General features: G+C 40.9%; 1 protein-coding gene and 1 long non-coding RNA gene across 11 annotated transcripts in view; one reads left to right on the forward strand and one right to left on the reverse strand.

Annotated features, from left to right (window-relative positions):
* Positions 1–701: 701 nt before the first annotated feature.
* AGBL2 (AGBL carboxypeptidase 2) overlaps positions 702–27,040 on the reverse strand; it is a 62,646-nt gene continuing 36,307 nt past the window's right edge. For 6 of the 10 annotated variants that reach the window (XM_074275340.1, XM_074275338.1, XM_074275344.1 and 3 more), the window contains 8 exons: positions 20,414–20,532; positions 17,550–17,616; positions 13,963–14,082; positions 13,242–13,337; positions 10,826–10,898; positions 8,000–8,215; positions 4,740–4,782; positions 702–1,759 (listed from right to left, as the gene is read on the reverse strand). In XM_074275340.1, the coding sequence (XP_074131441.1) occupies positions 1,486–1,759; positions 4,740–4,782; positions 8,000–8,215; positions 10,826–10,898; positions 13,242–13,337; positions 13,963–14,082; positions 17,550–17,616; positions 20,414–20,532 (1,008 nt within the window). In that variant the 3' untranslated portion in view covers positions 702–1,485. Of the gene's footprint in view, positions 1,760–4,062; positions 4,204–4,739; positions 4,783–7,999; positions 8,216–10,825; positions 10,899–13,241; positions 13,338–13,962; positions 14,083–17,549; positions 17,617–20,413; positions 20,533–27,040 lie in introns of those variants that run through there. The other 4 variants (XM_074275342.1, XM_074275345.1, XM_074275346.1 and 1 more) reach the window with 3 other exon arrangements.
* On the forward strand, positions 4,793–8,293 carry LOC141547041 (uncharacterized). The gene is made up of 3 exons (XR_012483496.1): positions 4,793–4,911; positions 5,987–6,093; positions 8,172–8,293. It is a non-coding gene; the product is annotated as an uncharacterized LOC141547041 (long non-coding RNA).

Here is a 27,040-nt window from a genome sequence, read left to right on the forward strand (position 1 = left end):
TGTGCCTATCTAGTGCCCACATGTGCGTTTATGTGTGTGTATGTATACATATATATGTAAACAAATTGCCTCTTCAAGGAGGTTATGGAAGGCAAGAGAATTTGGAACTCAAAAGTTTTACAAAATGAATGTTTAAACTTTTACATGTAATTGAGATTTTAAAATATTTCATCCTTTGTCCCTTTTTTCACTGTTTTGCTTTTCCTTTCTCTTACATACCCTTTGCTCTTTTCATTTTATCTTTTTTCTCTTCCTCTCATCTTCCCATCCAAGTCTTATTTTCTCCATTTCCTTCCTTTCAAACTGGTAACTAGAGGTAATGAGAGGAGCCAAGCCTTTCTCCAGATCATTCTTAAGTGATCCTTACATACTGTGGGTAATGACGATTCCCAAGCCACACTTTGGTAGCTAAATAGTTAAATTTCCCATAATGCCCTCTTACAATTTGTCAACATTGTTAACTTATGGATAGAGTGCTGGGCCTAGCCTCAAACGCTATAGCTGTGTGACCCTTGGCATTTAACGTTTCCCTCAGTTTCATCATCTGTAAAATGAGCTGGAGAAGGAAATGGCAAACCACTCTTTGCCAAGAAAACCCCAAATGGGGGTCATGACAAATTAGAACTGAATACAAAAATTAATGTTATATAGTCCTTAGTACACTTCAGTGCTTCATATTAAATAGGTTAACAAAAACAGTATTTAGAAGCAAAACAGGACTTTATTAAAGAAAAAGGAAGGACAGAGATGGCTTAACTGCCCTAAAGAATCAGCTGCATTTAACAGGAAAATGCAGCGTGATGAGAAAAATACATTTCCTGGGGGAAACAGTGTTTGTCAAAAATACAAATGATGGATCATCAAATGGAAATGCCTTTCTTGGTCGTCTTCAAACAGAATTTGTGGTGGGAACTGGATTTGCTTGGAAATACAGAGAACAGCAAGGGTTAATGTGGAATCAAAGTGGTGACATCAGATTCCACTTTCAAAAGATCCTTATGTTTGCTTAGTTGGAAAGATGAAGGTCCTCATGAAGGCTCTTGAGAAAAGTACTGTGCCCCAAACCCTCACTTTGGGGGAAAAGACACAGACATTGGAGATGAAAATGTTATGAAAAATTGAGGAGAAAAAAAAAGCAAAACAAAATTGTTAAATGACATTTCCTGCAAAGAAGTCTCTTCCCCATCCTGCCGCCTTCTCCACCTAGAATCTTGAGTTTCAGAAAAATTCCAGCATTAGAGAAGATTACAAATTGGATCCTTTTTGCTTTATGTTAGCCTGGTATCAAATGAGAGAAGTTGCCTGTGATTTTTCGTTTTGAGTTTGTCCAAGCAGCAGTGGTGGCAAGTGAAATTTGCCTTGCTCTTTCTATCCTTGGTAACTTGCCTTGCGGGTGTTCGTTAGCTTGTGGATTGAAGCATTCCTTCAGAGGACATCCTTTTGCCGTGCCATCGGCGAGAGTCTTAATTCTGAGAAGTTAGAATCTTATGAGAAGTTAACGATATTGAAGGAATTCATTGTCCTTTTGAATTCTTTTTTGGATATCAGTGAAGATTTGAAGCCATGTTTTCTTTTTGCTTTAAGTTTTCCCCTTTCTCCAAAAAGACTGTGCTGATCTTTCTTGGTCAGGTTAGGCCTTCCAGGAAATTTCCATTTGTTTTTCTTCCGTTTCCTTTTTACAGAGATCTTAGGGGTCAGAGAGAAAGTTTTGTCCAGCAGCATGGACACAGACGTGACTTTGGGAATCCAGCACAGCGACCTGATAAAAAGGCACAAAAAATTGTCTTTCAGCCTTACTGGGCTCATTTTCACTGTAGCTATCCCATCTCCTATATAACATCGAGGCACCTTCCAAACCTGCCTTTTCATGGGGGTGAGAGGTGGGAATGGGGAGAGCTTTATCTTGAAGGAAATGCTGGCCTTCACACTTGAAACCACATTAAGACTCTATATAAGACTTCCCTTTCCCCACCTCCTTTCCTAGTTCATAGACTCCTCTCAGAAACCTCAGACTAATCTGATTTGGGCATGTTAACTTTGTTGTCTGCACAGAATTTTATCAGTATTTAGAACTAGAAAGGGCCTTGACCTAGCCTAATCCCCTCATTTTGTAGAGGAATAAATTGACTCAGTGAGGTAAAACATCAGACCACAGATTCAGTGCTCTTTCCAGTGGAAAAATAGTCCCCTTGTTATGAGATCCTACTTGATAGGAACATTTCAGCAGATTTATAAAAATTGGAATAGAAATGAAATTGCCTCTGCTAAGAAGGAGCACCATGTGATAATCAGGCTTCCATATTGTGAAAAAGTTGGATAAATCCACATCAGTTGAAAAGTTTAAGTTCTGAGGAGTTACTTGTAAATTTTACTCAGTCTTATGGTTAAGAGTGAGGTTGCTGAACAAAGCCTAGAAAAGAATTCTCTCTTCCTTGCTTGGATTATTAAAATGAGGGGAGATGGCGGGGCGGCTTCAATAACTGAGAGACCAGCAAGACCTTAGCCAGTATCAACCCATTGAAAATGCCTGAATCAAGAATCAACCATATGAAACCACAGCCAACTGTTGGGTGCTATTAGTAAATAGTAGGTTAAACAATATACAACTAGGTACCACTGGACGTAAGACGCCTTTGGGTGGCACGCCATCCCAAGTATGGATGTATAGCATCAATCTCCAGGAAAAGGGCAAATCTACATGGTATAATTAAGGTAGCCATCTGTGTAAAATGTCTGCTGTTCCCATGCCTGGGCTGTAATCCTTTCAATGGAAGTAGCAAGGAACCTGGGCTGTAAGAAGAGAAGGGTAGGGTTAGGGTTCAAATCATACATTTCCCCTATCCAGAACACTGGGATTTGGAACAGAAAAAGGGATCCTTGATCACCTATTGAGTCTTCTAAACTGAAGGCAATGGAAGTAGAGAACTCGGGAAGATAATCTCGAAACGGTTTTGTTAGCGGGTGTAACTAAAGTCTAGGGCCGTTGGTACTGGATTGGGTTACTTTAAGGGATCTAAGATAATGCTAAGACCCATTAAAAAATTCTTGAAGGAAAATTTCAGAAAGGACACAGACCCTGAGGATCTGGGAAGGAGAGCCCCAAACACCATAATTTTCTTGAAATTAGAAAATTTGGATAGATTATTTAATCCTTGAGCACATTAAAGGATAAGGGATTAAGATGTATGATTGAGTGCCATGCTGAGTACACTAATATTTAGACATATTCCAGATCAGAAAGGGCTTCTGGAATAAAATTACCATAGAACCAATGGGGATAAAAACTCCAGGACCCAGGGGCTCCATGAGCCAAGTTTTCCATCTCTGTTACTGGAAGAAAAGCTTCCTATATATATTTTTTTTTAAATGGGAGGAGAAGCTTCTAACGGACTAGTCTCCCACTGAAAAATGTTATGGGTCCACTTGATACAGAAGGGCATGAATAGCAGAAATTCTTTTCCCCCTTTACAATTGAGAAAAAAAGCATCCAGGGAGAAAATTTGTTCAATTGTGAATCTAGATTGGTAAAGGAACCAAGACTTGGAAGAAGGGAGAGCTGGTTCCAAGGTTAGCTTTCGGGTACCCTTGATGCCTTTTTGCCTATTTTATATGGGATAATGCATTGCTAACCCAAGCAAACAATTTGCATACGAGGTTTTGGAGAGGGACATTATCCATTCTCAAATCACACAGACTCCTGGATTCTTGATTCTGGAGTTGTGAATTTGTGTAGCGAGTCCCGGGATAGGGAGAAGCCTTTTGAATACAGGTGGTTCTAAAGAATCTTGGAAACAAAGTCATCACAAAATAACTATAATTTATTGGATGTCTTAATACAGAAAATAGTAACTTTTCCCCACAACCCACTACCCATATATATATATATATATATATATATATATATATATTATATACATATTATTTTAGCATTTTACTCAATTGCCAGTAATTTGCCTCGCTGGGATTTCTGACTAGGAGTATATTCTAACACAATAATGCCTAATTGCTGCAAGTACTGTCTCCTTCCTGCCACATAGACATTTTCATGATCCACCATTCAGTTTCCTGTCATCTTTAAGTCTCTGGTTAGCATCACATGTTCAGCATCAAGCTCAGCTGCTGGTGCCCACTGTGGTTTTCCCTGTCTCCTATGGATGATATTTGCATTACTGGATCATGCAGGAAAATCCTGAGGTTTGGATGCTGTGGGTTGCAATCCAGTATAATAGTTATTAACCAGCAGAGAGAGTAAATTAGTACTCAGTATTTTAACACATATAATTTATAATCTCGTAAAAGGATATCGTTAAGTCGTGGTGGTAATTGATGCTTTTCTTCTATATAGCATTTCATATTTTTAAAAGCACTTTCACGTACATTATTGAAATTGATCCTAACTACCATATGAGGTAGTAGATAGGGCAGGTACTCTTGTCTATTCAGATACTAATAAGAGTTAGGTAAAATAGCTATTTTTCAGCGGGGTAGGGAGCCTTTGTCTCCTGCTCTGACAGTGCTCCTTTTTCTACTGTGTCCTTGGTAGTCACTGCTAAGATCAAGAGCAATATTTGGTATATTTTTTTCAACTGACCAGAAGTTAAATCACACTTGCTCTCTCACATGGTAGACATGATATATGTTCAATGGAATTATGGGGAATTACTTGGGTAGCCACGGGCAATAATTTACTACTACTATAGAGTGCAAGTTTAATCTTCTCACGTATATCTCTGTAGTACCTGGGTGTTATAGGAGATGAAGTTTGTGATGGTATCCACTTGCCTGGATGGAGTTGAAGAGAGGAGACAGATTTGATTAACATGGAGAAACAAACCATATCTTTGCATTGCCTCTTCTATAAAATTCAGTGCACCACATGCTCCCAGATCCTTTGGACTAGACTTGTGAGAGGTGAGAAATAAGCTTCTTTCAATGATGAATATCATAATAGGTTGAAAGAAAAATCTTTTAGTCTTAGGCCTGTCCTTTTGGCACCGTTCCAAAAGAGCAATTTACTCTTTGCCACAGCACTTAACTCTACAGTGCTCGACATATGGTAGATGTTCAATTCTTGTTTCATTCACTCAACCATTGTTCACCTCTTACATATACTGGGCACTGGTTGGGGGAATGGGGAAAAGGAATACAATTATGATTAAGAAATATTTGCTATCCTGAGGGAGGTTACAATGAAAGTCATCTCAGGATTCTAGTCTCTGCCCACTTTTTTACATTATGGCTACTTAAATCCGCTTTTAAAAAAAAAGATTAGCAACAGGGCTCATATAAATCTACATGTTGCAATTTGAGCCCATTAATTTGGTATCAGGGAATCATTTTATTTCCTGCATTCACTTAAATCCTCCGCTTTTTTTTTTAGACTAAAGATTAGCAAATCTACATGTTGCAATCTGAGCCCATTAATTTGGTATCATGGAATCATTTTATTTCCTGCATTCACTTAAATCCTCTGCTTTTTTTTTTAGATTAAAGATTAGCAACAGGGCTCATATAAATCTATATGTTGCAATTTGAGCCCATTAATTTGGTATGGGGGAGCCATTTTTATTTCCTGCATTCGTAGTAGAGGCTGTAATGAAGAATGGCAGTGTATCTCTGACAAAAATTGGTACACTAGGCACTGAAATTGGAGGGGAAGGAGAAAGTCCTAGCTTTTCTGAGATTCCTTGAGGACTATCTCTTTTTGCTAGTCCTCACTGGCTGTAGAGCTGGAAGGAGCCTTAGAGATCTTGTCCAACCCCTCATTTTAGAGAGGAGAAAACATCCAAAAAAGTGAAGGGCCTTGCCTTCAATCACACAATTAGGAAGCAAGCAGAGCTGGAATTAAAACCCTGAAGCTCTGAGGGCCTGCTACAGACCTTTCAGGGAATACTTCACGTGACTAGCCCCTCTTCCAATTACATACGCTATGAAATGGTAAAATGATACTTCCTTTCACTGTTGATTTGTTATCTTGTGCTTACAGGTAAAAATAAGGATGCTGGAAGCTATCAGCCTAAAGAACACAGTACACTGATGGTAAAGCATGGAGCAAGCATGATTAAGGGCACGAAGTTTGAACCAAGCCAAGAGGTAACTAAAATCAGTAAGAGAAAAAGAAACTTGAGGTTATTAGTAGCATTTCTAGTGAAAGGAACTAGAAAACAGCTTGAGTTAGCCAATATAAACTGAACATGACCTTTGTGAGTCTGGGAAAGAGATTTCTGGTCAGAGAATAGAAGGATTAAGATGCAGCCGGGCCACATGGCTGGGGAGAAAGGGGTTCTGACCCGACCTTGGGAGTTTACTCAGAAAGGCCCTTGTTTCCATTAAAAACCAAGAGTTGAGATTTAAGAGGAAGGCAGACAGACTCGGTGTCAAGCACCGCATCAGCCTGGACTCGAATGGTTTGTGTCTGAGTATGGCTGGAGAAGACAGGTTCTGAGGGGTACGATTGCCACAAAATCCCAGGCACGTGTCATAAACTACCTCACCTCTTGTAAATGTCTGACTTGCCATATAGCTAATGTTCCACAAGCTATACATAGGATAGTCACATTTCCATACTAACTCTGAGATTGGGTGTCAAGGGAAAAAAAAAGGCAAGAGAACCAGGAATTGTGGGCCTGGACAGCTCTAGGGAAATAAGTGGGGCTACCCCGGCTGTTGCCAAAGCAGATGCCATCGGGCTGTGTGTGCCTGCGTGTCCTGGTCCGCCCCGGCTGCCTAGAGGGGGAGTGTGAGAGGGGAGCTGCAGAGAGGAAGTCAGGGACCTTGGGCCCTAAGCAGCCAACATGGCTTCTATGTTTCAGGGTTGCAACCGAGGGAGATATCCGCATCTGCACTGGGCGAGGGAAAGATTCACTTCTACTTTTTCCCCTTTACCCAACTTTGGTCCCTCTCCTTCCCTCCTGATAATAGGGTTGAGGGTAGTGAAGGAACCTCTATGTCGATTGCTTTCCTTCCTTCCCAGTTCTCTCCCCACCCCCCAAAAAAAAACTTGTGGTTTTTTTGTTTTTTGTTGTTTTGCTGAGGCAACTGGGGTTAAGTGACTTGGCCATAAGTATCTGAGGCTGGATTTGAACACAAGTCCTCCCAAATCTCATTTTGAAAGCATTTCCCCCTTGTGGAAACAGAAGTTGTCTGTTAGCTACTATGGTCTGTAGGCCAAAGCATAGCCTAAGCTGTAAATAAATCCCTTTTCTTTCAGATACTCTGAACAGAAATGTTCTTGTTTTCCAAAAATATCAGGTGACTGGTTAAGAATATTCCATTTCTCAAAATACAGAAGGATAAGTCTAGCTAGGGTAACCTATGCCCTTTCACCCCAGAATTTACAAGTGTAGTCAGTATAGTTCAAACCAAAAAGTTTTATGGAACTAAAATTATTTTCAGAAACATTGACCTAGTTCAGTAGTCTCATGTAACAAACTAGGAAACCGGCACTGAGAGAGGTGATTAGTGCCGATTCTTACACATAAAGCAGACAGGGGAGCCACGGATTTGAGCAGCTTAGCATTCAGTCCAAGTGAGGCTCTGAGGGCTCGGCCACGCTCACAGAACTACTTAATAGGAGCAGCATTCTGAGCATCAGGGTCTTCCCCAGTTCCTAAGGGCAATCATTCATATCTCCGCTGCCTCTCAAGGGCCAAGGCCGGCAGACTTGTCGTCCTTAATTAGAGACTGGCCAACCCTCTTTGAGCAGACCAGGAGGTCTGTGGGCGGACATCTTGTTTCTCCCTCTCCTTCTCCCTTTGGGGGCCCCATCCTGGGAGGGTGTGGGGGGGTGCTCAGATACCTACAGCTGTTCCTGATGGACAGACAACTCATGTGTTATTTAGAGTCCGAGAAAGCTGCCCAAGGCCACAGAGATGAAGGAACTTATGGTCCCCGTTGCCTCGGTTAGCATATGCCAAATCCTGGGGCCAAAGCTTGCCGATCCCAAGGTTGGCCCTTGGTCTGCCCCGGCACATGCTCTCTCGTCTTTTGACATAATTACCTTGCTGAATCAGATTACGCAAAGCCACCTGTTTCTCACAGCCCTCCTGGCTCAGCTGCAGAAAGACTGGAGGCGAGTATTGCTTAATTGCTATAGGAGTCTTGCTTCTTTCTGGAGGCATCGCCGTGACGAGTGCTGGCTGATGATGGTTGATGTCTTGCTTCGTTAACAGACAGTTTTGGTACCTGCCCATCTTTTCCTTCCACGGATATGCTACTAAGAAACAAACAGAAACGTCACCTGTACCACCGGCTGCTGATCGGGAACAAAGCCCGGGACAGGTCAGAGAACGGCATCTCTCACACAAGGCCAGTCTTTTGTGTGAAGGAAACTGGAGTGTCCTTGGAGACAAGAAAACTATACTCTGAGGGAATGTGAGAAGCCTACAAAATTTGCCCACTGTAATAATACAAGTCTTTCTCAGCTTCCCAACCAAACTTTCTGAGCACGCAGTGAAAGGCATTGTGACCTGGGCATTCCAGAGCAGATGGACATCTAGCAGCACTCCATGACTGAAAATCCCTTTTTATAAAAAAGGCAAAATCTAGTTGGAAAAAAAAACTCAAAACTTTTGTTCCCTCTAAGAATATAAGAATATATCTAAATTAGAACACTACATCTAAAGTTCTAGTCAAAAAGGTTTTCTCACTTTACATACATACACATATGTATATTTAAGAGCAACTTTTCTGAAAATTGGGGTTCACAGATGGTGGTCTAAACAGTGAAGCTTCTACTATTGGTGTTCCCCTGAGATTCAGAATAAAGACATGACTAATTTTTTTCTTAAAACTGAACTTAAAACAATAAATAACTACATTTAATGATAATATACATGGAATAAGACTTGTGGGTACAATTTAGCACCTTTCATTCATTCATGCATATTCTATTCATTCCTAAGTAGAAACAAAGTCCAAGATATAGTTTGGCCCTTTTTTCCCTTTTCTCCTTCTAGGAACTTGAATTTATTTCTTCACTTCTCAGTTTTCTCATCAGTGAGTGAGGGGATCATCCTCATCCCCTGAAGAGAACATATGCTGGGTATCATGGGGACTACTGGTGTTGTCTCCAACATCCTTCCTTCAGTGATCAAGATGAGTTTACCTCCATTTTTACTCAATTAGAAAAAGTGACCATTTTCTCCACCTTCACTTTTAAGCCTGTCTCCTGATCAGTAAGCATCAAAGAATAACAGTTGATAATTACTTGTTCTGTGCTCATTTCCCATCAGTTCTCCTTTAAATATGATTTTTAAAAAATAAGTTACAGCTCTTTCTTTAGGCCAAAATACAAAGAACATGTTTTCTTATGATTACCTTTGTCTTTTTAAAAGAACAGTTGGCAGCTTTCCTAAAAGGATTTGCTCCATACCATGTTTTGACATGGCCATTCAGTGATCCTTCAGCAAGTCTAGTCCAGTTTCCTTTCCATTTTAACAAACTTCATCTAAAAGTTTCTTAGTCCTGACAGAATCTGGGAGCAAGCAGTCTGGGAAACACTGTTGTTGCTCTGGCAGCCTCTGGGGCTCTCCATCCTTCGTTCCAAGAACTGACCGTTTTTTCTTGTATTTGGATGATCACCCACCTCTAACCAACCACTAGCCAACCAGTCAGCAGTAGGGGAGGAGAGAAAAGGGGGAAAGAGCAGAGGACAGAGAGATTGAGCAATAAGAATGAGACAAGGAATTGCACAAGGCTCAACAGATGTGGTAGGAAAAGAAGGCAAACAAACTGAATTTGGAGGAAGCTGCAGAGGTCAGTGGTCATTTCTTACCCTGATTTTGGTAGTACTGTAACTCTGTATGATTGCACTTGGAATACTTGAGAGGATATGCTCAAATGAAAATAGTTTACAGTGGTCCTCAAACTTTTAAAATAGGGTCCAGTTCACTATCCCTCAGTCTGTGGGAGGGCCAGACTATAGTAAAAACAAAAGCTCACACTCTGTCTCTGCCCCTCAGCCCATTTGCCATAACCCGGCGGGCCGCATAAACGTCCTCAGCGGGCCGCATCTGGCCCACGGGCCGTAGTTAGAGAACTCCTGGTTTAATCTTTTCAATAGGAATGTTACACAATAGGTAAAATATAAGTTATAATATAAATATTATTTATAATATATAATATAAATTGGAAATTACAAATTTAATAGTCCAACTACTAGGGTGAAGGAAGGAGTAAGCTGAATGTAGAATTTTAAGTAAGCCATAAAAACAATTACATTACTTTCCAGCATAACAGAAGGAAGGTTAAAGTATGAATAGTATGAGTTACTCATGGTATTTGAGTTGCTTATGCTGTTTAATGTCTACCTTGCTTTAAGCAAACCTGAACAGGATAATTTGACCAATGAAAAAGAAGAACCTAGGAAGTGGGATGATTAGTAATTAGAGAGGAGGATTTATCTTAGGATTCTAGTAAGTAGCATACTTTGTAAATATATATGACTTGATGATAAAAATTTGATTTACAGGAAATAATATATTACATAAAGAGAAGTAGACTTCTAATAGGAATTCAGTAAACATGCATTTCAATTCCCAAGAAGGAAATTTTTATATATATCATGGTCACATTTAATTTGATGGAAAATAAGGTATAATGCTGGGAAATATATAGATGGATTAAAAACAAAAATACAATCAATACAGAATGAATCCACTGTGGTACACAAGCATAATCTACCACAAAACATCCATGGGGTAATATAATGCAGAGCATCAGAGTCCTGTGGATATAAGTATGTGAAAGGAATTCTGGGACAGAGAGAAGACTTGAGGTGTCTTGTTTGCGGGGTGTCTGCTCACAGACCCGATTTGCTCCATACCTGAAGCGACTTCGTGACTGCTGGTTGGGCCCTTCTTCCGAGGCTCTGGAATTTTAAAACCCGGTTTCTTGCTCTGTGTAAACAAAATAATTGAAGACGGAATTCACTTCACATCAAAGTCCCTCCCTGTCAGTGCTGCTTTCCCTCCCAGATTTCTCTTTAACATGGACTGAACTTCTCCTTCCCAAGATCCCTTGCTTGCCTTTGAATCACAGGGATCAGTAGTCCTTTGTTAGTCTGTGAATTCCTGGAGAGCAGAGCCATATCTGTCTTTGGCCCCCAGAGCCTAGTAGTGGTTCACATGTAGTAGGTTCTTAATTGATTGATAACTTCTCAATTAAAGTCAAATAAGTGCAGCATCTTACAAGTAGGGCTAGTAAGAGTTGCCATCTAGTTACTGAAAAGCACTTGCATTTTTCTTATATATCTGCTATTCAATATACTTAAACCTTACAATTCCCAGACAAAAGGCACCTCAAGGATTGGCACAGGGACATGATAGAATCTTATTCACAAGGATCTGGGAAGATGGGCCTGAGGCCCATTTAAATTTTAAGCTAGAATTTAAAGCTAGACTCTTAAAAACTGGCTGTAGACATAACAGCAAGGAGAAGAGGAAGAATTTTCACCTGGCGAAAGAAAGGCGTCTCCTTTTATCTTTTCATGAAAGATTTGAATAATTTAAAGGCCAAATAACTCTTAGGGTGTCATATTTAGAAGTCAGAAGAGTGAAAGCATGATAAATGTGGCAATATATTTGGGAAAACTGTACATGTGTAACCTATATTGGAATTTGCAGTCTAGGGAGGGGGAAGATGAGAAGGGAGAAAAACTTGGAATACAAGGTTTTGCAGGGGCAAATGTTGAAAACTGTCTTTGCATGTATTTGGAAAAATAAAAAAGCTATTTTTTCTTAAAAGAACAATGCTAGAAAACCTTTAGGAAGGCCTTTCTGCAGTGACCGTGGGCCATCCATCAGTGCATCCACAAAGGGTCTGACAAGGCTTGTGCCCATTGGCTGTTTATGTCTGTGAGAAAAGCACTGTCCTCATGGGGCTGTGATGAATAACATGGGTTCTGGGACGTGAACCAGAAGAGACCTGGCTTTCATCTTGCCTCTCTGACACTTGATGGGGATGACCACAGGCTATTTCAATTCTGTGAGTCCTAGCTGATCAGGGTAATCAGAGATAATGTACCTGTTCAATTTACTTAGCAAAACTCTTGTCGAGACAAAATGAGAAAACACGTCATTGATACCAGCTATTGGGCATTATCTGTTGCTCCCTTTTCCCCTACAAGCTTCTTGGCTGTGAGGCTGTTTGTCTCTGGCAGTAAGTACTTAAGAAGTGCAAATCAACTTGGTCAGGACATAATTTTTAACATCAACCTGGCCCCCATTCCAAATTTCATTAAAAAGCCAGATGTAAACAAATTTTAGCTTATCCACTCTTTGAAGTAAAGTACTTGTGACTTATCTTTATTCATAATCAGAGATATGATGGGCAGTTTTGGTTGGGTGAGAGCTACCTTAATTTCTTTCCTTTAAATTCATGTTAAAAATGGTATGCAAAATAAAATAATTTGTTTCATTTAATTAAATGTGATTAGTTTGAAAATACACATATGCCATTTAAAATGCAAATCAATCCTCTGTGATGGTCTAACATTGTTAGGAGGGTGAGATACAGAATAGGAGACCACAGGAGAGATGCTTTTAGGATGTTATGTTGGATAAACAGTAGAATTCAGAAAAGAGAGTTTGGGATTCTTCCCAAGGTAGTTTAATTATAACAGTTAAGTTAGCTAGACCTGGCCGGGGAAGAGATGACAAAAGGAACCCCCTTCCTTTCAAGTGAGGAAGAGGAATTACAGGTGCTAAACACAGCATACATCGTCAGACTTAAATGTTTAGTTTTACTGAATTTTTTTTCTTCCTTTATTACAAGAGAAGGAAAGAGGGATATATAGATAGATAGAAAGGAAAATGGTATAATAAATTTTTAAAAAAAGTAAAGGGAGCTATTAATATAAACTAGTGCCATGCCTCGGATTCCCAGAAACAGCATTTGAATGAGGTCTTAACTGCTCCATTTCTGGCTGCCCATACTTTAGTTTCCAGAATCAGTTAATTTCCTGGGAGTCTTCCTTATAAAGAAGATTTCAGTCCAGGGTTCAGCCTAGCTCAGCTTGGCCCTTTCCTCCCTTGGGGGATTCTGGGAAATTTCCTTCCTGAGTCAGAGTGGGGAAGGGGGGGTGTCTTATGCCAGAGGAGCTGCTGATGCTCTCCCACCTTTTTTGGTAGTGTATGATGAGAACACTTTGGAAGCCTTAAAGCCCCAGAGAACTGCACGATTCTCGGGAGCTTTTCAAGTCGAACATATTTTGTGGAGAAATGCTCTAGCCCAAATCTTACCTCGTTAAACTTTGAGTTCTCATTTTTCATTCGGATTTCTGGACCTTTGAGAAAGCCTGGTGGTTTTTTCAGTACGGCAGTAAATTCTGTTTTTTCCTAGTATAATTGATTGGAAAGAAAATGCCTTTAATTAACCTAAAAAACACACACATTCCTAGTCTGATATTTGAATCTCTGCCAAAAGTCAGATAGGAAAAGGTCACAATGAATTTTAGAGGCTCTGGCAGGGCAGGAGGAAGGCAGGCCACGCTTCCCCAGCCCTAGCCTTTATCAGAACAGTGTCCTTGGGATTTACCCTATAGCCAAAGGCCAAACTTGCCACACCCTGAGCCCAGTACTGGCTGAAGGAAGAAATATCTAAGGGCTCTGGTGGAAAAAGGATGGGATTCTGGGCCCAAGAGTCATCACCAGAAGTTTATAGATAAGTTCCACTTCTAGAACTGAGGTTTTCTTTTTTTTTTTTTTTTTTTAATGTAAGGAAACCCCTTCATGTAACTAGATAGCAAACACAATTTGGAGGCTGTATCCATGTGGACATAAGGAGTGCAAACCCTGTAGAGTGAAGGAGTTCTCCCTCTGGGGGGCTGTGGCCGGAGTCACTTAAGAGAGGGAGTCTGGGATCTTTCCCCCAGGGGAAGCTCCCCTAGGTCTTTAGCTGTGAAACTAGCTAGGGATGGAGCAGAAGGGTCCATACCTGCCTTCCCATGGATGCCCTCCTTACCTGGCTGTCATCAGCTAGCTTAGTCTCCTGGATCGCCCTGTGCTTCTGGTGCAGCTCATTTCTTTGCTTCCTCGTCTCCAGAGGTTTCTTTTTCTTCTTTGCCTTTTTCTTCATTTCAAGCTATTCCAGAAAAGAAAAGAGAAGCATTTTCAAGCATTTTTCATCCTGCCACTAAGGACCATCTGCCCAGCACTTCCTTTTGAAATATCTTCTCCGTCCTCTGACAACACAACCAATAGAAGGAGCATCAGAAGGACATGAGTCCATGTGGTTCTGGAGGTTTTGCTAAAGCCCATGCTCTTCTTAAAAAATGTAAATGGTTCTCCAATGATAAATGGTCAAACGTATGAACAGACAATTTTCAAACAAAGAAATAAAAGCCATTTCTAGTCATATGAAAATATGCTCTGAATCACTACTGATCAGAGAAATGCAAATTAAGACAATTCTGAGTTACCACTACACACCTCTCAGATTGGCTAAGATGACAGGAAAAGATGATGAATATTGGAGGGGATGTGGGAAAACTGGAATACTGATACATTGTTGGTGGAATTGTAAATGGATCCAACCATTTTGGAGAGCAATTTGAGTCTATGTGCAAAGGACTGGCAACTGTGCATACCCTTTGATCCAGCTGTCTCTCTACTGGGTCTGTATCCCAAAGAGATCATAAAAAAGGGGAAAAGACCCACATGTGCAAAAATGTTTGTAGCAGCCCTTTTCATAGTGGCAAGGAACTGGAAACTGAGTGGATGCCCATCAGCTGGAGAATGACTGAATAAGTGACGGTATATGAATGTTATTGTTCTTTAAGAAACGATCAGCAGGTCGATTTCAGAAAGGCCTCGAGAGACTTACATGAACAACTTCTGAGTGATGTGAGCAGAACCAGATCATTCATTGTACACAATAACAAGATTATGTGATGATCAACTGTGATGGACTTGGCTTTTCTCAATGATGCAATTTAAGGCAATTCTAATAGACTTGGGGTGGAAAATGCTATCCACATCCAGAAAGAGAACTAGGGAGACTGAATGTGGATCGAAGAATAGTATTTTCATCTTTTTGTTGGTTTTTGTTTTTTGTTTTTTTTTCTTTCTTGTGTATTATTCCCCCTTGTGTTTTTTCCTCTTTTGGTCTGATTTTTCTTGTACAACATGATAAATATGAAAATATGCTTAAAAGAATTGCACATATTTAACCTATATCAGATTTCTTGATGTCTTGGAGAGGGGGGAGGTAAGGGAGGTAGGGAGAAAAATTTGGAATACAAAGTCTTATAAAAATGAATGTTGAAAAACTATCTTTACATGTATATGAGGAGAAAAAAAAGCATAAGACAGTTTGGGATTTAAGAGCAGGGGAAGATCTGTTTTTATCTGTATTGCATAGTGTAACGCTCCGCATGGAGTAATAGCTTAATAAATGCCTGGTGAATTTGTCAAAAAAAATTTAAATTTGTTGAATTTCTTACCAACCAACAGTTGGAGAAATGCAATGAAGGGTCCCCTCTAAAACATAACAAATGGTACATTAATATTTATTTTATGACCTTGGAGAAGGTGAAACTTACTCCTGGCCATTCATAGTCACTAGCATTTACTATGTGCCAGACACTGTGCTAGGAAGATAAAGGCAAGTAGCTCCCAGCCTAATGAGGAGAAAACCTACAAACAATGATCTGCAGAGAAGATCTGGACAGTGTGAGTTGAGATGATCAGCAGAGGGAAGGAGCTAACATTAGGAAACTAGGATTTGATCTGGGCCTTGTAGGAGAACTAGGGAAGCCAGGAGGGAAGGCACAGGGGAGAGCAGCCAATGAAAATGCTCACTCCCCTTTGGAAAGTTCTGGTTTTTGCACATCCTAAAAACTTGATAAGCAAGTCTGCATGTCAGTCTGTCTCTACATGGTATTTGGGGTTTTTAGAGAAAACATAATTGCCAGATTCTTTATGTGTTTTACAGCTTACAAAGCTCAAGTGGAATCAGATTCTGCTTGGTGGCAGAAGGTAGAAGTTGCAGATAGGCTGATGAACCAAAAACTTCTTCAAAATGAACCCCTTCCCAGAGTGAGATAGGCCATCCGGTTGTCGGTCAGGGCGTTATACAGGGGTTGCTTGTTGGACCAGGGGGACCAGGGAGGACTTCTGCTCTGACCTTCTGGGATCTGCTTAGGCTCGACAGTGGTGACTTTGAAGAAGATGGGAAGCATCTGGCGCGACGTAATGTGAAGCATTTTTAGCACATAAACTACGAAACTATTTGTTGCTCTTAAATCCCATTTTCCATGTGAGGAAGCATATTAAAAACTTTTTGGTTCAAATGAAACTATTAAGTAATAAATAGTTCTCAAGTCTTAAGTCCTCTCCCTCTTTCTCGCCGGTTTCTTTTTCTTTTTCTTTAGGAAAGTCTGACAAAAGTTACTTCAGAATATCTTGTATTAAAGGCATAGCCAAAGACATGAAGAGATTCTACTGTTTTGGACATCTTTCTTGCTAAATTAGAAATGGTTAGATTTAAAATAATGATAAATTAATAAAAATTTATTTTTGGTAGACTTAAATGCAGAGTATAGCATTAAGATTTTTTTCTTCAGTATGTAAGAAAATGTAAGGAAGGTCTGTGGAAAAAGAACAACTATTTGAAAAGGCTAAAATCAAGCATTTAAAACAATATAGATGGAAAGAATAAAGAATTTAAAAATCCTCAGAAGTGTTTTTTTTTTTTTTAATGGCTCCTATCACAAAACAATTTCTTACTTTCTCTAAAAACATCCCCGTGAGGAAGATGGGGACTCAGTGAAGTCTGCTAGCAGCCTGCATTTGGGGATAAGGATCCCCTGATCTCTGCTCAGTCCTCCTTGTCTTGGGGCAGGAGCCCTTTGGATGCCTCTCTTTCTCTCTCTCTCTCTGTGACACTGTTCCTGGCCCCCTCGGACTTGACTGTCCTCCCTCATTCTCCATTGCTCCTTCTCATCCATACAGGTGCCTCCTGCCCCAGCTGTGGATGTTCTCCAGAGTGCCACTATCCAGCCTCTATTCTTGTTCCTACCCAGCTGACTCACTGTCCATCTGTCCACCTGATTTTTCTCACTAAGACCTCAGCTCCCCATCTCTTACTGCCTGCTGGACATTTCCACCTACATATATTATAGGTTTTTAAAAATTAAAAGGTGCAAGGGAAAACTCTGAATATTTTCCCCAAACTTGCCTCTTCCAACTTCACTTATTTCTGAATGAATAAAGAATGGAAATGATCATGATAATGTTGGAGCTGTTGACTTTGGTATTCAGTAAGTCCATTGTGATGGATGACTACAGATTCAAATATTGATTTCTGGCCTCCTGGCTAGTTGAAAATTAATATCGAAGAAAACTATGTTCAGCTTATAAAAAAATAAGATTCCTTATTATAAAAAAAAAAAAAAGTCCTCTGCTGTAAGTATGACCTAGGAATACGAGGGAAAACCGATCCCAAAAGATTACCTCACATAATCCTAGGCTCCAGTCTACAACCGTGACTGATAATATTTAACTGCTTGTTCTTTTTCTTGGGTTTATAACTCCACTTCCATTTCTTACCTTTTCTGACATATCCAATAAATGAATAGGAAGCCCATCGGAGAGAGAGCTGTCTGAACCACTTGTACTGTTTGAGGAAAAAAAAGGCACAAACGTTATTTGCAATCTACCCAGAAAGAATAACACTTGCATCTTCTCTCCAGAATAACTCATTTACTGTAGGCGACTGCTCTTTGAAAACCCCAGAACCACACTGAGAATTGGGACTTCACAGGCTCACCGACTGCAGAGCTGGAAACACTTAGAGCAGAGCAGAGGCGTCGACTGCCATGCATTAGTCCCCCAGTGCTGCCCAAACAGGATTCAAATGGAATCGGGAAAAGTTGGAAAAAAGAAATAACAGGTAATGCTAGCTTAGTTCTCTGAAGAGAAAGCACAACCAATTTGTAGCTTGGCGCCTCTGATTCCAAATGCAAAGCTTTGTTCACTGGGCCATTAGACACTTATGGATGGATAGACCAGAACTCATACTATGAAGACCCCCTATCAAGGGGGTACAGTGTGGTATAGCACACTTTGGGGCTCCTGTAGAGATAATATGGCAACCATAGAGCAGATTATATGGAACTCCAAGGCAGGGAAGCTCTGTAGCCCCCTCCCTGGAGGTATCAACTCTATCTACCTGACATCAATTGATCTTCAAATACCTTTTCTACCCTGCTGGGCTTCTCTTCTCCTAAGGTTTTTACTCTTGGGCAGTAGCCTAAGAATATTCAGGCTACAGCAACCTCCAGTCCCTGCCTGCCCTCAGTGCTGGTGACTCCAATCCCTCCCATTTCAGCTCCCCCATCAAGCCTTGATTGCTATGCTGTGCTGGGGGAAGAGAGCCTCTAGTCCCAGCCTTATTAACAGCTTTAAACCGTATAGGGAAGGTGAAAAAAAGATTCCTATTGACCTGCAGAAGTCCATTTCTCTGCCTCCTAGATAAAGTCTCTGGGGAGCATGCCATTCTGAAGCTGTCTGCCTTTTGAGCTTTTATACTAAAGATTATTTTAGGATCTGGAAAATGGGATTTATAAGATGCATTTTGTAATGGAAGAAGGGCAGGAAGTATTAGTGCTGAGGCTAGCCTGGAAACAGTAGTCTTATGATAACTGGGGCCTCCTGGAGTGTGGGAACTCCATTTCCCAGTAGATTTTGTCCTCTACTTAGAATAAGGAGATTGTCATCCTGGAAGCTTGGCTCTGGGGGAGCTCTTTCCCCCTCAATATTCCCAGGCCTCAGTCTGTTTCATAGTTCTTCTCCCAAAACTATCTATCCCAGTAAAAAAAAAACAAGAGAAAGCCCCATGCAGAAGGCCTGCATGGGAACCTGGTGCCGTGGCTATGGGCAAATCTCCTAACTTATTGTTCCCTCCAACCTCACAGGGTGGCTGGGTGGGAAGCAAATGTGTGTGAAGTGCTTTATACATCTGCCATCTCTCTTTATTACTGCTGGGCAAGGAATTGGCCTGATGGCCATCTATGGCCCCTAGGGAGAGCTCCCAAGGCCACCCAAACCCTCGACAGGGGACCCCTGATAATTCTCAAGACAATGACAATGGTGATAATTCTGGCTTTTCTCTCTGTAGCTGATTAAAGAAGTGCTAAGTAGTTCCATATCATCCTGGATCTCGGGCACACACAAACCTCCCCATGTTAGCAGAAGAAAGCCCTCTTGCTCCTCCATTGAGGAAGCCTTCAAGGCTTCTTCCATGGGAAAATCAGATGGTTTATTCTCATTATAGATCAGAGAAAGAACATATCATTTCAACTTAACAATTTTAATTGATATTTAGATCAATTAAAAACCCTATCCTCCCCATTTCCTTCAGGCAAGAATGAATTAGGATCTAAATATCCCTACTGATCATTTCCTTTTTATATCCTTAATTTGATTTTTACGTATTAAATTTTACATATCAGTTTTCTTTCACATATCAAATGCTTCTGTTTCCTGGGTTGTGATTAGACAGAATTGAGAAGTAGGCTCAGACCACTATCTTTAGCCTAACAACTCCCATTTCTACAGTATTTATAGGTTGACATAACACTTTTCTCACCACAGTCCTACGCTTCGGGTTATGTCTGAGTATTTTTCTCATCTGACAATTGGGGGGATGGATGCTGAGAGAGATGCCATGTTTGGCCCAGTCTCTTGACCAATAAGTCTCTGGAACTCGGGTCTTCTGATTTTAATAGCCTGAGTGCTATTTCTGCCTGCTCATGCTGATTTTGCTTAGTCTCAATGAGAGATTCATGAGATAAGAAATCTAGCTCTTTCTTTTTTTATTTGTAAGGCGCTGGGCCAGATGATGGAGTCTGATCATTTCAGGTTTCTATGATTCTCCCTTTCAGCTCCTCAGCAAAGCCACATAAGGAACCTTTCCCCACCACCCCTGAGATCTGTCAGCACTTTGAGTCCCCACCAGTCAGCTGGCAATCTGGGTAGCCTTGGCTAATGTTTTTCTGAGTGCCTCTAAAGGAGGGAACGTGGGAAGTTAACAATTGTGGCTTCTCTCAGAGAAAGCCAAGCTCTGCTCCAGCTGGGTTTGTCCCCCTCTGTGCTCTGGAGCTTCCACATTTGCTGGGCAGAGGGGAGAAAATGTCCTCTCCTTCTTGAATAAGCCTGTGGACTAAGCCCTTGGGTACTGATGGTGATGGCAGTGGAGGTGGGGACGGGTTTGAAGGAGTTTTATTCCTGATCTATGGGTTGAGGAGGCGGGTTAATGAATTCTTAACTAAGCCCCCTGGAATTTTCTAATATATTTGAAATGGCTCCTCAATATTTTTCTTGGACTCGAGAGTCTATTTTGACTAATAGTCAAGATAATATAACAGAAATAACAACTTTTCTTGCTTTTCTCTGGTAATAGAATATATTACCTAGATTCAATGTCAGACAAGGAGATGTCGCTCCAGTTGCCATCCAAGTCCATTTGTTGTCCAAGTTCTGAGAATTTCTTAAAGATTTCATCTTTAAGCTCTGTTAGACACTGCTGGAACTTTGGGAAGACGATGAGATTGAATGAGATAATACATGTAAAACTCTTTGAAAATTTTAAAAGACTAAAGAAGTGCTAGTTATCATCACTATTATTATCTTTATTCTTCAGGAGTTATAAAAAGAGCTGTTTTTAAAAACTTGGAAAAATAATGACATTTCAGGAAGTACTTGGACAAATCCTTTCACAAATTTTTCCTGGAAATAAAGTTGTGCTAGCATTTAGGACCGCAGTTATTTGGAAACTTAGAATATTAGTATCATTGAAAAAGTATCTAGAGGAAAAAAAAGTGAAAAGTGGCTAGTCCAGATTCTATCAGTTGACAAAACCCGTAATAACTAATCTTCATTCAGTACTTTGTCAGCATTTTTACCAGCACCACTGACACAAGAGCATACTCCTGCCTAAACTTGTCCGGGCAGTCTCCAAGGGCTTCACTTTCACTCTCTCTGCCTCCTAGGGAGCCTTTTTTCATCAGCCAGCACCTAAATTTCACTGCTGTGACTCACCTGAGTTTGAGGTCCCATTGACTGAATTTCTACATAAACAATGAGGCTAAGGGACAGATCAAGCCAGAGTTGTTATTATGGCTCACAGTGCATTCTTATGGCATTTACAGAAGTAGTGAGGTAGCACAGTGGGTAGAGCACCAGATCTGCCATCAGGAGGACCTGAGCTAAAACCCTGCAGGACTCTGGGCAAGTCACTTCCCCATCTCCTTCATATCCTCATCTGCAGAGTGGAGATAATACAGCTATCCCTTCCACATCGCCACTTTCCCCACTGCAGTTCTCACATATCATGGGTCGTCATAAGAATTTAAATGGGAATTTGGGGGGTTTTGTAGAAACCCCAGATGACACACCAAGAGCTTATGACTAAATGCTTAATACAGTACAAACCCCCATAAAAGAAAAAAATTCAAACTCCTTTCCTGCAAAGGGAAGGCCAACAAATTTTATGTGAATTTTCTGGATCATGGGATCAGAGGGAGGAAAGAGATTCCCCATCCTTAACCCATTGGGATATAGAAGGGATAACTTTTATAAGACCTATCTCTCACCATTGCTATGAGGGGAAACTAAAAAATATTTGTGAAGTCTTTAGTATAGTGCATGCAGAAGGCAGTTAATGTTTATTGCCTTTCCATTTCTTATTTTATACTGAACCTACAAGTAAAATAACTATTGGGGAACTTTCTTTGGCAGAAGAAATATCTGTATTGCATTTCTTTTGCTTTAAGAAAATTTTCACACTTTTATCATATAATGAGGTACTGAGACATCTGAACAAGTAAATGTCTAGACTTCACAAGCAGCTAACCGCTGCTTTGCGTTATTAGAGCAGTTTATCAGCACATTAAGAAAGGATAATTGTTTGCATTATTAGCATTATTTAGACATTCTCTAGTGCAACACAGACTTCTGAGGTGCAACTGCTTTCACATCCAAACATGATGTATGGCACTCAAATAGGGATGCGTTACCCAAACAGGGATGCCGTCACCCCGACAGGGGCGCCATCACCATGGCGTTCTCCTGCCATGTGTGTGAATCTTGAAATGCTTTGAGAGGATGGGGAAGAAGGCAAAAAGGAGGGAACAATGTGGACCTCTCTAGGAGAAGTGGCTCAGTCCCACTTGTGCCATGTAGCTTGAACAGGTTAGTGTGGGCCTAAGTGCTATTGATATTCTTTAATAGAAACATCTGGGGGAATCCTGGGCAGGGGGGAGTCTTCCTTAGCCTGTAGCAGTCCCATGACCATACTGAGTGTACAGCTGTCAGGACGGGTTGGAAGTCCCATGTTAGGACAATGTTATATTGTCTGGAATGGAAGACGAGACAATTTCTCTAAGATGGCTGCTTGACCTTGAGCGTCTGGCTTTCCACCAAAGACAGGATACAGCTATCTCCCTCTCAGTGTATATGTGTAATGTACATATGGACATGGACATGTATGTATATGTACAAGTATATAGAAGTAACCTAATTGGTTCTATCACAATCAAATAACTGATAATAATGCTGGTCAAAGCTGGATCCAATCCATTCACTGCCATAGTGGATCCTTATCCAATAACACAAACTAGGATAAAAGGTTGAATCAGATGATCTTCAAAGTCTCTTCTGGCTCATAAATTCTGTGATTATTATATCCTGTTGTTGCAATGAGATACAAAGTCCTCTCCACTTTCACTCCTGAGGCTGTTTTATTGTGATCCTTCTTCCCTATCTGTAGAGTTACTGATTGTGAAGTACACACAATTGCTTGCAGGCTCATAAATGTGTTTGTCTCAAGTTCCATGTGTTTTAGGGTTTTGTTTTGTTTTTTCCCCATTAATCTTTGCCCTCTTCCCTGCCCTCCATATTCTAAGACAAGAGGAGTTGTTATCAAGACCTTTCTCAGGGCATTTATTAATGTTCAAGTTGAGCAAGTTCCTGTGCTGAATACTGCTACCTCCCAATGTCGCTGACCACATTTCATTCTTATATTATGGGAAGCAGCCCATCACAAGTTTTCCCACAAATAGTCAGCGGAGATCACTGGGAGCATGATGGTCTATGAAGACTGAGTTACCCCCAAGGACCAAATTTGAGGGCATGAAAGACTAAGTGAGGTGTGGGAGCCTTGGCTGATTAACTTTTGTACGAGCTCCTTTAGCATACAGTCTTTAAGACCACCTGAAGAACGAGGGCCATGCTGAAAAGGTCTGTAGTTTTTTTGTCTACATGAGGCAGAAATACAGACTCAAATTTCTTTGCTGTCCACAATCTTTCTTTTTCACTCTTCCACAGAGAATGGTATTTTATCAGTGTCAAGGAACAGGAATTCTTCAGGCCTAGAGGAATAGATTACTCAACTGGAATGAAACTGTACTGTTGAGCCAGCATTCTACTCCCGTACTAGTTCTTCATCCAAGATCTGGCTAGCTGTAATTCTTTTCCTTTTTTTTTTACAAGGGCAATGTGGAGGCTCAGGGACTTGTCCAGGATCACCCAGCTAATAAGTAACAGGTGTCTGAGGCAGCATTTGCATCCAGGTCCTCCTGCCTCCAGGGCAGTGCTCTCTCCACTGCACCATCCGGCTGCCCTGCTGGCTATCTCTCAAATCCTCCACTCACTCCCCCTGAATCTCTATGACTCCTTTCTTGCTTTCCTTTCTAAGGGTAACGTTTAACACACAACCACTCATTGAGGGAGCATTTGCTGTTAAATGTTGAGTAATGTTAAAGAGATCCTGGCCACCTCTCCAACTCTTGGAATTAGTTCCAGGAACACAATTTTAATTATTCTGGTTCTTAGATTACGGACATAAGAGTCCACTGCTGGGCACATACTCAGGACCTTACTACTTGATTGGCAGAGCTTGTATTTCACTGACATAGTCTTCAAGCATGACCATACAATACAAAATAAGGCATCATCAAATTCTGAAAACAAAATCTCTCTGAGAATGATGAAGTTCCTAAATTATGCCTTTTATACTGACTACAGATGCATTTGGGAACTATGGAACAGGAAGATAATGGAAAAAACCCTGAACTTGGGAGTAAAAAAATCTCAGTTCCAATCTGGCTCCTGTTTATTATCTGTATGATCACTGGGAGAGTCTTTTCCCATCTCTGGAAGTCACTTTCCTCTTATTAATTGAGGGGGTAAACTGGACCTCTTTGGTTCCTTCCAACTCTAAGATCTAGTGTATGTATCACAGTACAATTATTCTTTTCTTTTTTCCTTTTTCTGTCCTTGACATCATTACAGATTATCACTTCTACACACATAATAGAAATAAGGATTGGGCACGTAGTTGTGACTCTACTGTGATAGCTTACATTTAAAAATATATAATAAACACTCTATGTCCATTTCAAATCTGTCCTGCTTCTCTGTTCTCTTCCTAACCTCCTGCTCACTTCTGCATATTTTTTATTTGTATGAGCTCTATGATGGCCCTTTTTCATTCTGTCTTTTTAAGCATTTCTATTATTAGTCTCTCTCTCTCTTTCTGAATCCCTGCTACTTTGCCCCAAATGGATTTGTGTGTGTGTGTGGGGGGAAAGTCCTCCATTACAACCAAAAAAAGACAATCAAGTAAAACAAGTTTACATATTGGCCATGTCCAAAATGATCTTTCAGTTAGTTCCTTGAGTCCCCGACTTCGCTGTCAGATGGTGAGAACAGGCTTCATCACTGATTTTCTGGATTAAGGGTTGGTTATTGCATTAGAGTTCCTAATTCTTTAAAAAATGATTTTTCTTTACAGTGTAGCAGTTATTGTATACATTTTTCTCCTGGTATTTTGCTCATTTCATTCTGATTCAGTTTATATAATCTTCCCAGATTCTCTGAATCTATCTGCAATAACATCCCATTAAATTCTCATATTATTAAATGGTTCAGTCATTCCCCAATTGGTAGGCATCCCATCAGTTTCAGAATCTGCAGCCTGGCTTTTGAGCTGATCGTTCTTCCTCCAAAGTCTCTTAATTTCCACATCCAATGGCCTTTCTCAGTCCTCATCCTGCTTGTCTCCTATCGACTTCTGCAGCGTTGAATGCGACAGATCACCCTCTTCGCTCTAGCTTTCTGGGATGCTACTTGGTTTTGGTTCTGTCTCCTCAGCTTAATTTTAATCCAGATCACACTCACTAATCATTAGTGTCCTGGACTCTCTTCTCTCCTTTTCTTCTTCATTTAATGAAGTCTCATTAACTCCCCTGGATTCAGGATGCTAATGATTCTCAAAATCTCTGTAACTAACTCTAACCTCTCTCCTGACCTCTTAAATCCTTGTTAATGGAATACAAGCACAATTTAAAAATATATAGGTTGGAGCTGACCCTAGAGGATCTTAAATGGCAAGTTAATTACTGTATTTTAATCAGCAGTCAATGGAAACCACTTTGAGCAATAAAGTGATTTGGTCCCGAACCGGCATGGGACAATTATTTTGGGAATGATGCAACAAATTGGAAAAGAGAAAGTAGAGTCCAGCTGAGGGTGAGCATGGCCAGGGGATTCTAAGTTTTACAGCTGTAAGGGACCTTTGAGGGTATGTGATCCAACTCCCTCACTTTATAAGTAGGAAATTCCCCTGAGGTGAAGGGGTTTCCCCAAGGTCATCCAGGCAGTAAAGAGCAAAAGTAGGATTTGAATGAGGATGAGGCATTAGGGAAAGAGAGGAGAGGGGCAGATAGGGAATCTAGGATGGGAGCAGAACTTTGGGACTGGATGGCAGGGGGAGACTTAAGGAGGGATGGGTCCGAACTTTCTCAGTGACACAAAGAGGTCATCATCAACAAAAGTAGGGGAAGAAGGAGGAGCAGGTTTGGGCACAGATGGTGAGCTTTAAGTGCCAGGGAGCATTCCCAGTGCACTTGGACATGGTCTGCAGGTAAAGTGCAGGAGAAGGGTCAACCCCACGGCTATGAAAAGGAAGCACTGGGAAGGGCGGATAGAGAATGCAGGGCCACCAATAGCCATGGAGGCAGAGGAACAACTAGGGAAGGAGCCCTAGACAGGGCAGCCCAATGCAGTCTGGGAAGTGCAGTGCAAAAATGCAATTTCCTGATAACATGTAATTCATGAAGTAGGTCGAGCATTACCTAAATGATTTGAATTATGCAATCTGATCTGACTGAAAAGCTGCAAGAGTGCTGGATGGGACCCTATCATGGTCGGGAGGGGGAACGCACAGCCCAGGCAATTTTTCAAGAAACGGTTAAGTAGCCATTAGGCAGCAGGGAGCCTGCCGTCTTGTACCCAGATACGATGGAAGAGAAAAAAAATATCCTGGAACAGCAGAAAAATATCTTTGGGTTGCTCTCTGTTCATAAGGAAATGATCTTCTCAGAGTAGGAGAAGGGGATCCTGAGAAACCTCATCTTTGACTTTCTCAGAGTGATGATGATTCTTAAAATTTATATAGAATTGTGACTTTAATTGCAATTTCATGAGTTTCCTATCTTTCCTATTTGCCTTTAACAACTCAGTAAGATAGACAATATGACCTTAGAGATCACTGGCTTTGGAGTAAGAGGCCCTGGGACAGATCCCTGCCTCAACTGACTGCTGCCACTATGAGGGGTCCTTTTCCTGTCTGAGCTCCAATTTTCTCATAAAATAAGAATGTTGGATTAAAAAATTTGGATTCCAGGATTTTGTTCATTTCCACCTCTACACTTTCTCTTATCAAGATTTTCCTGCTTGTAGGGCCCTTCCCAACTCAACCCTGTTTGCCCTTTGAACTGCAGAGCATTCTACTTCCAGTTTAAAAAGAGAGAAAGACACAATCACGGGGTGCAGGGATAGGGGGATAGGGGGAGTGGGAGCGGGGAGAGTGATTTACTGATTTTTTCTATCACTGCCACTTCCCAAAACTTTCCCTATAATCCCCAGGATCCTCCTCTTTGATACAGAAATAGAATGAAGTGAAACAACTGGGATAGGGGAAGAACGGCCTCTTTTTATATCTGTGGCCCATCTACCACTTGTTTGTGGAGAGGAAA

The sequence above is a fragment of the Sminthopsis crassicaudata genome, chromosome 6 (genome assembly GCF_048593235.1).
Source record: "Sminthopsis crassicaudata isolate SCR6 chromosome 6, ASM4859323v1, whole genome shotgun sequence".
Classification (NCBI taxonomy): Eukaryota; Metazoa; Chordata; class Mammalia; order Dasyuromorphia; family Dasyuridae; genus Sminthopsis; species Sminthopsis crassicaudata.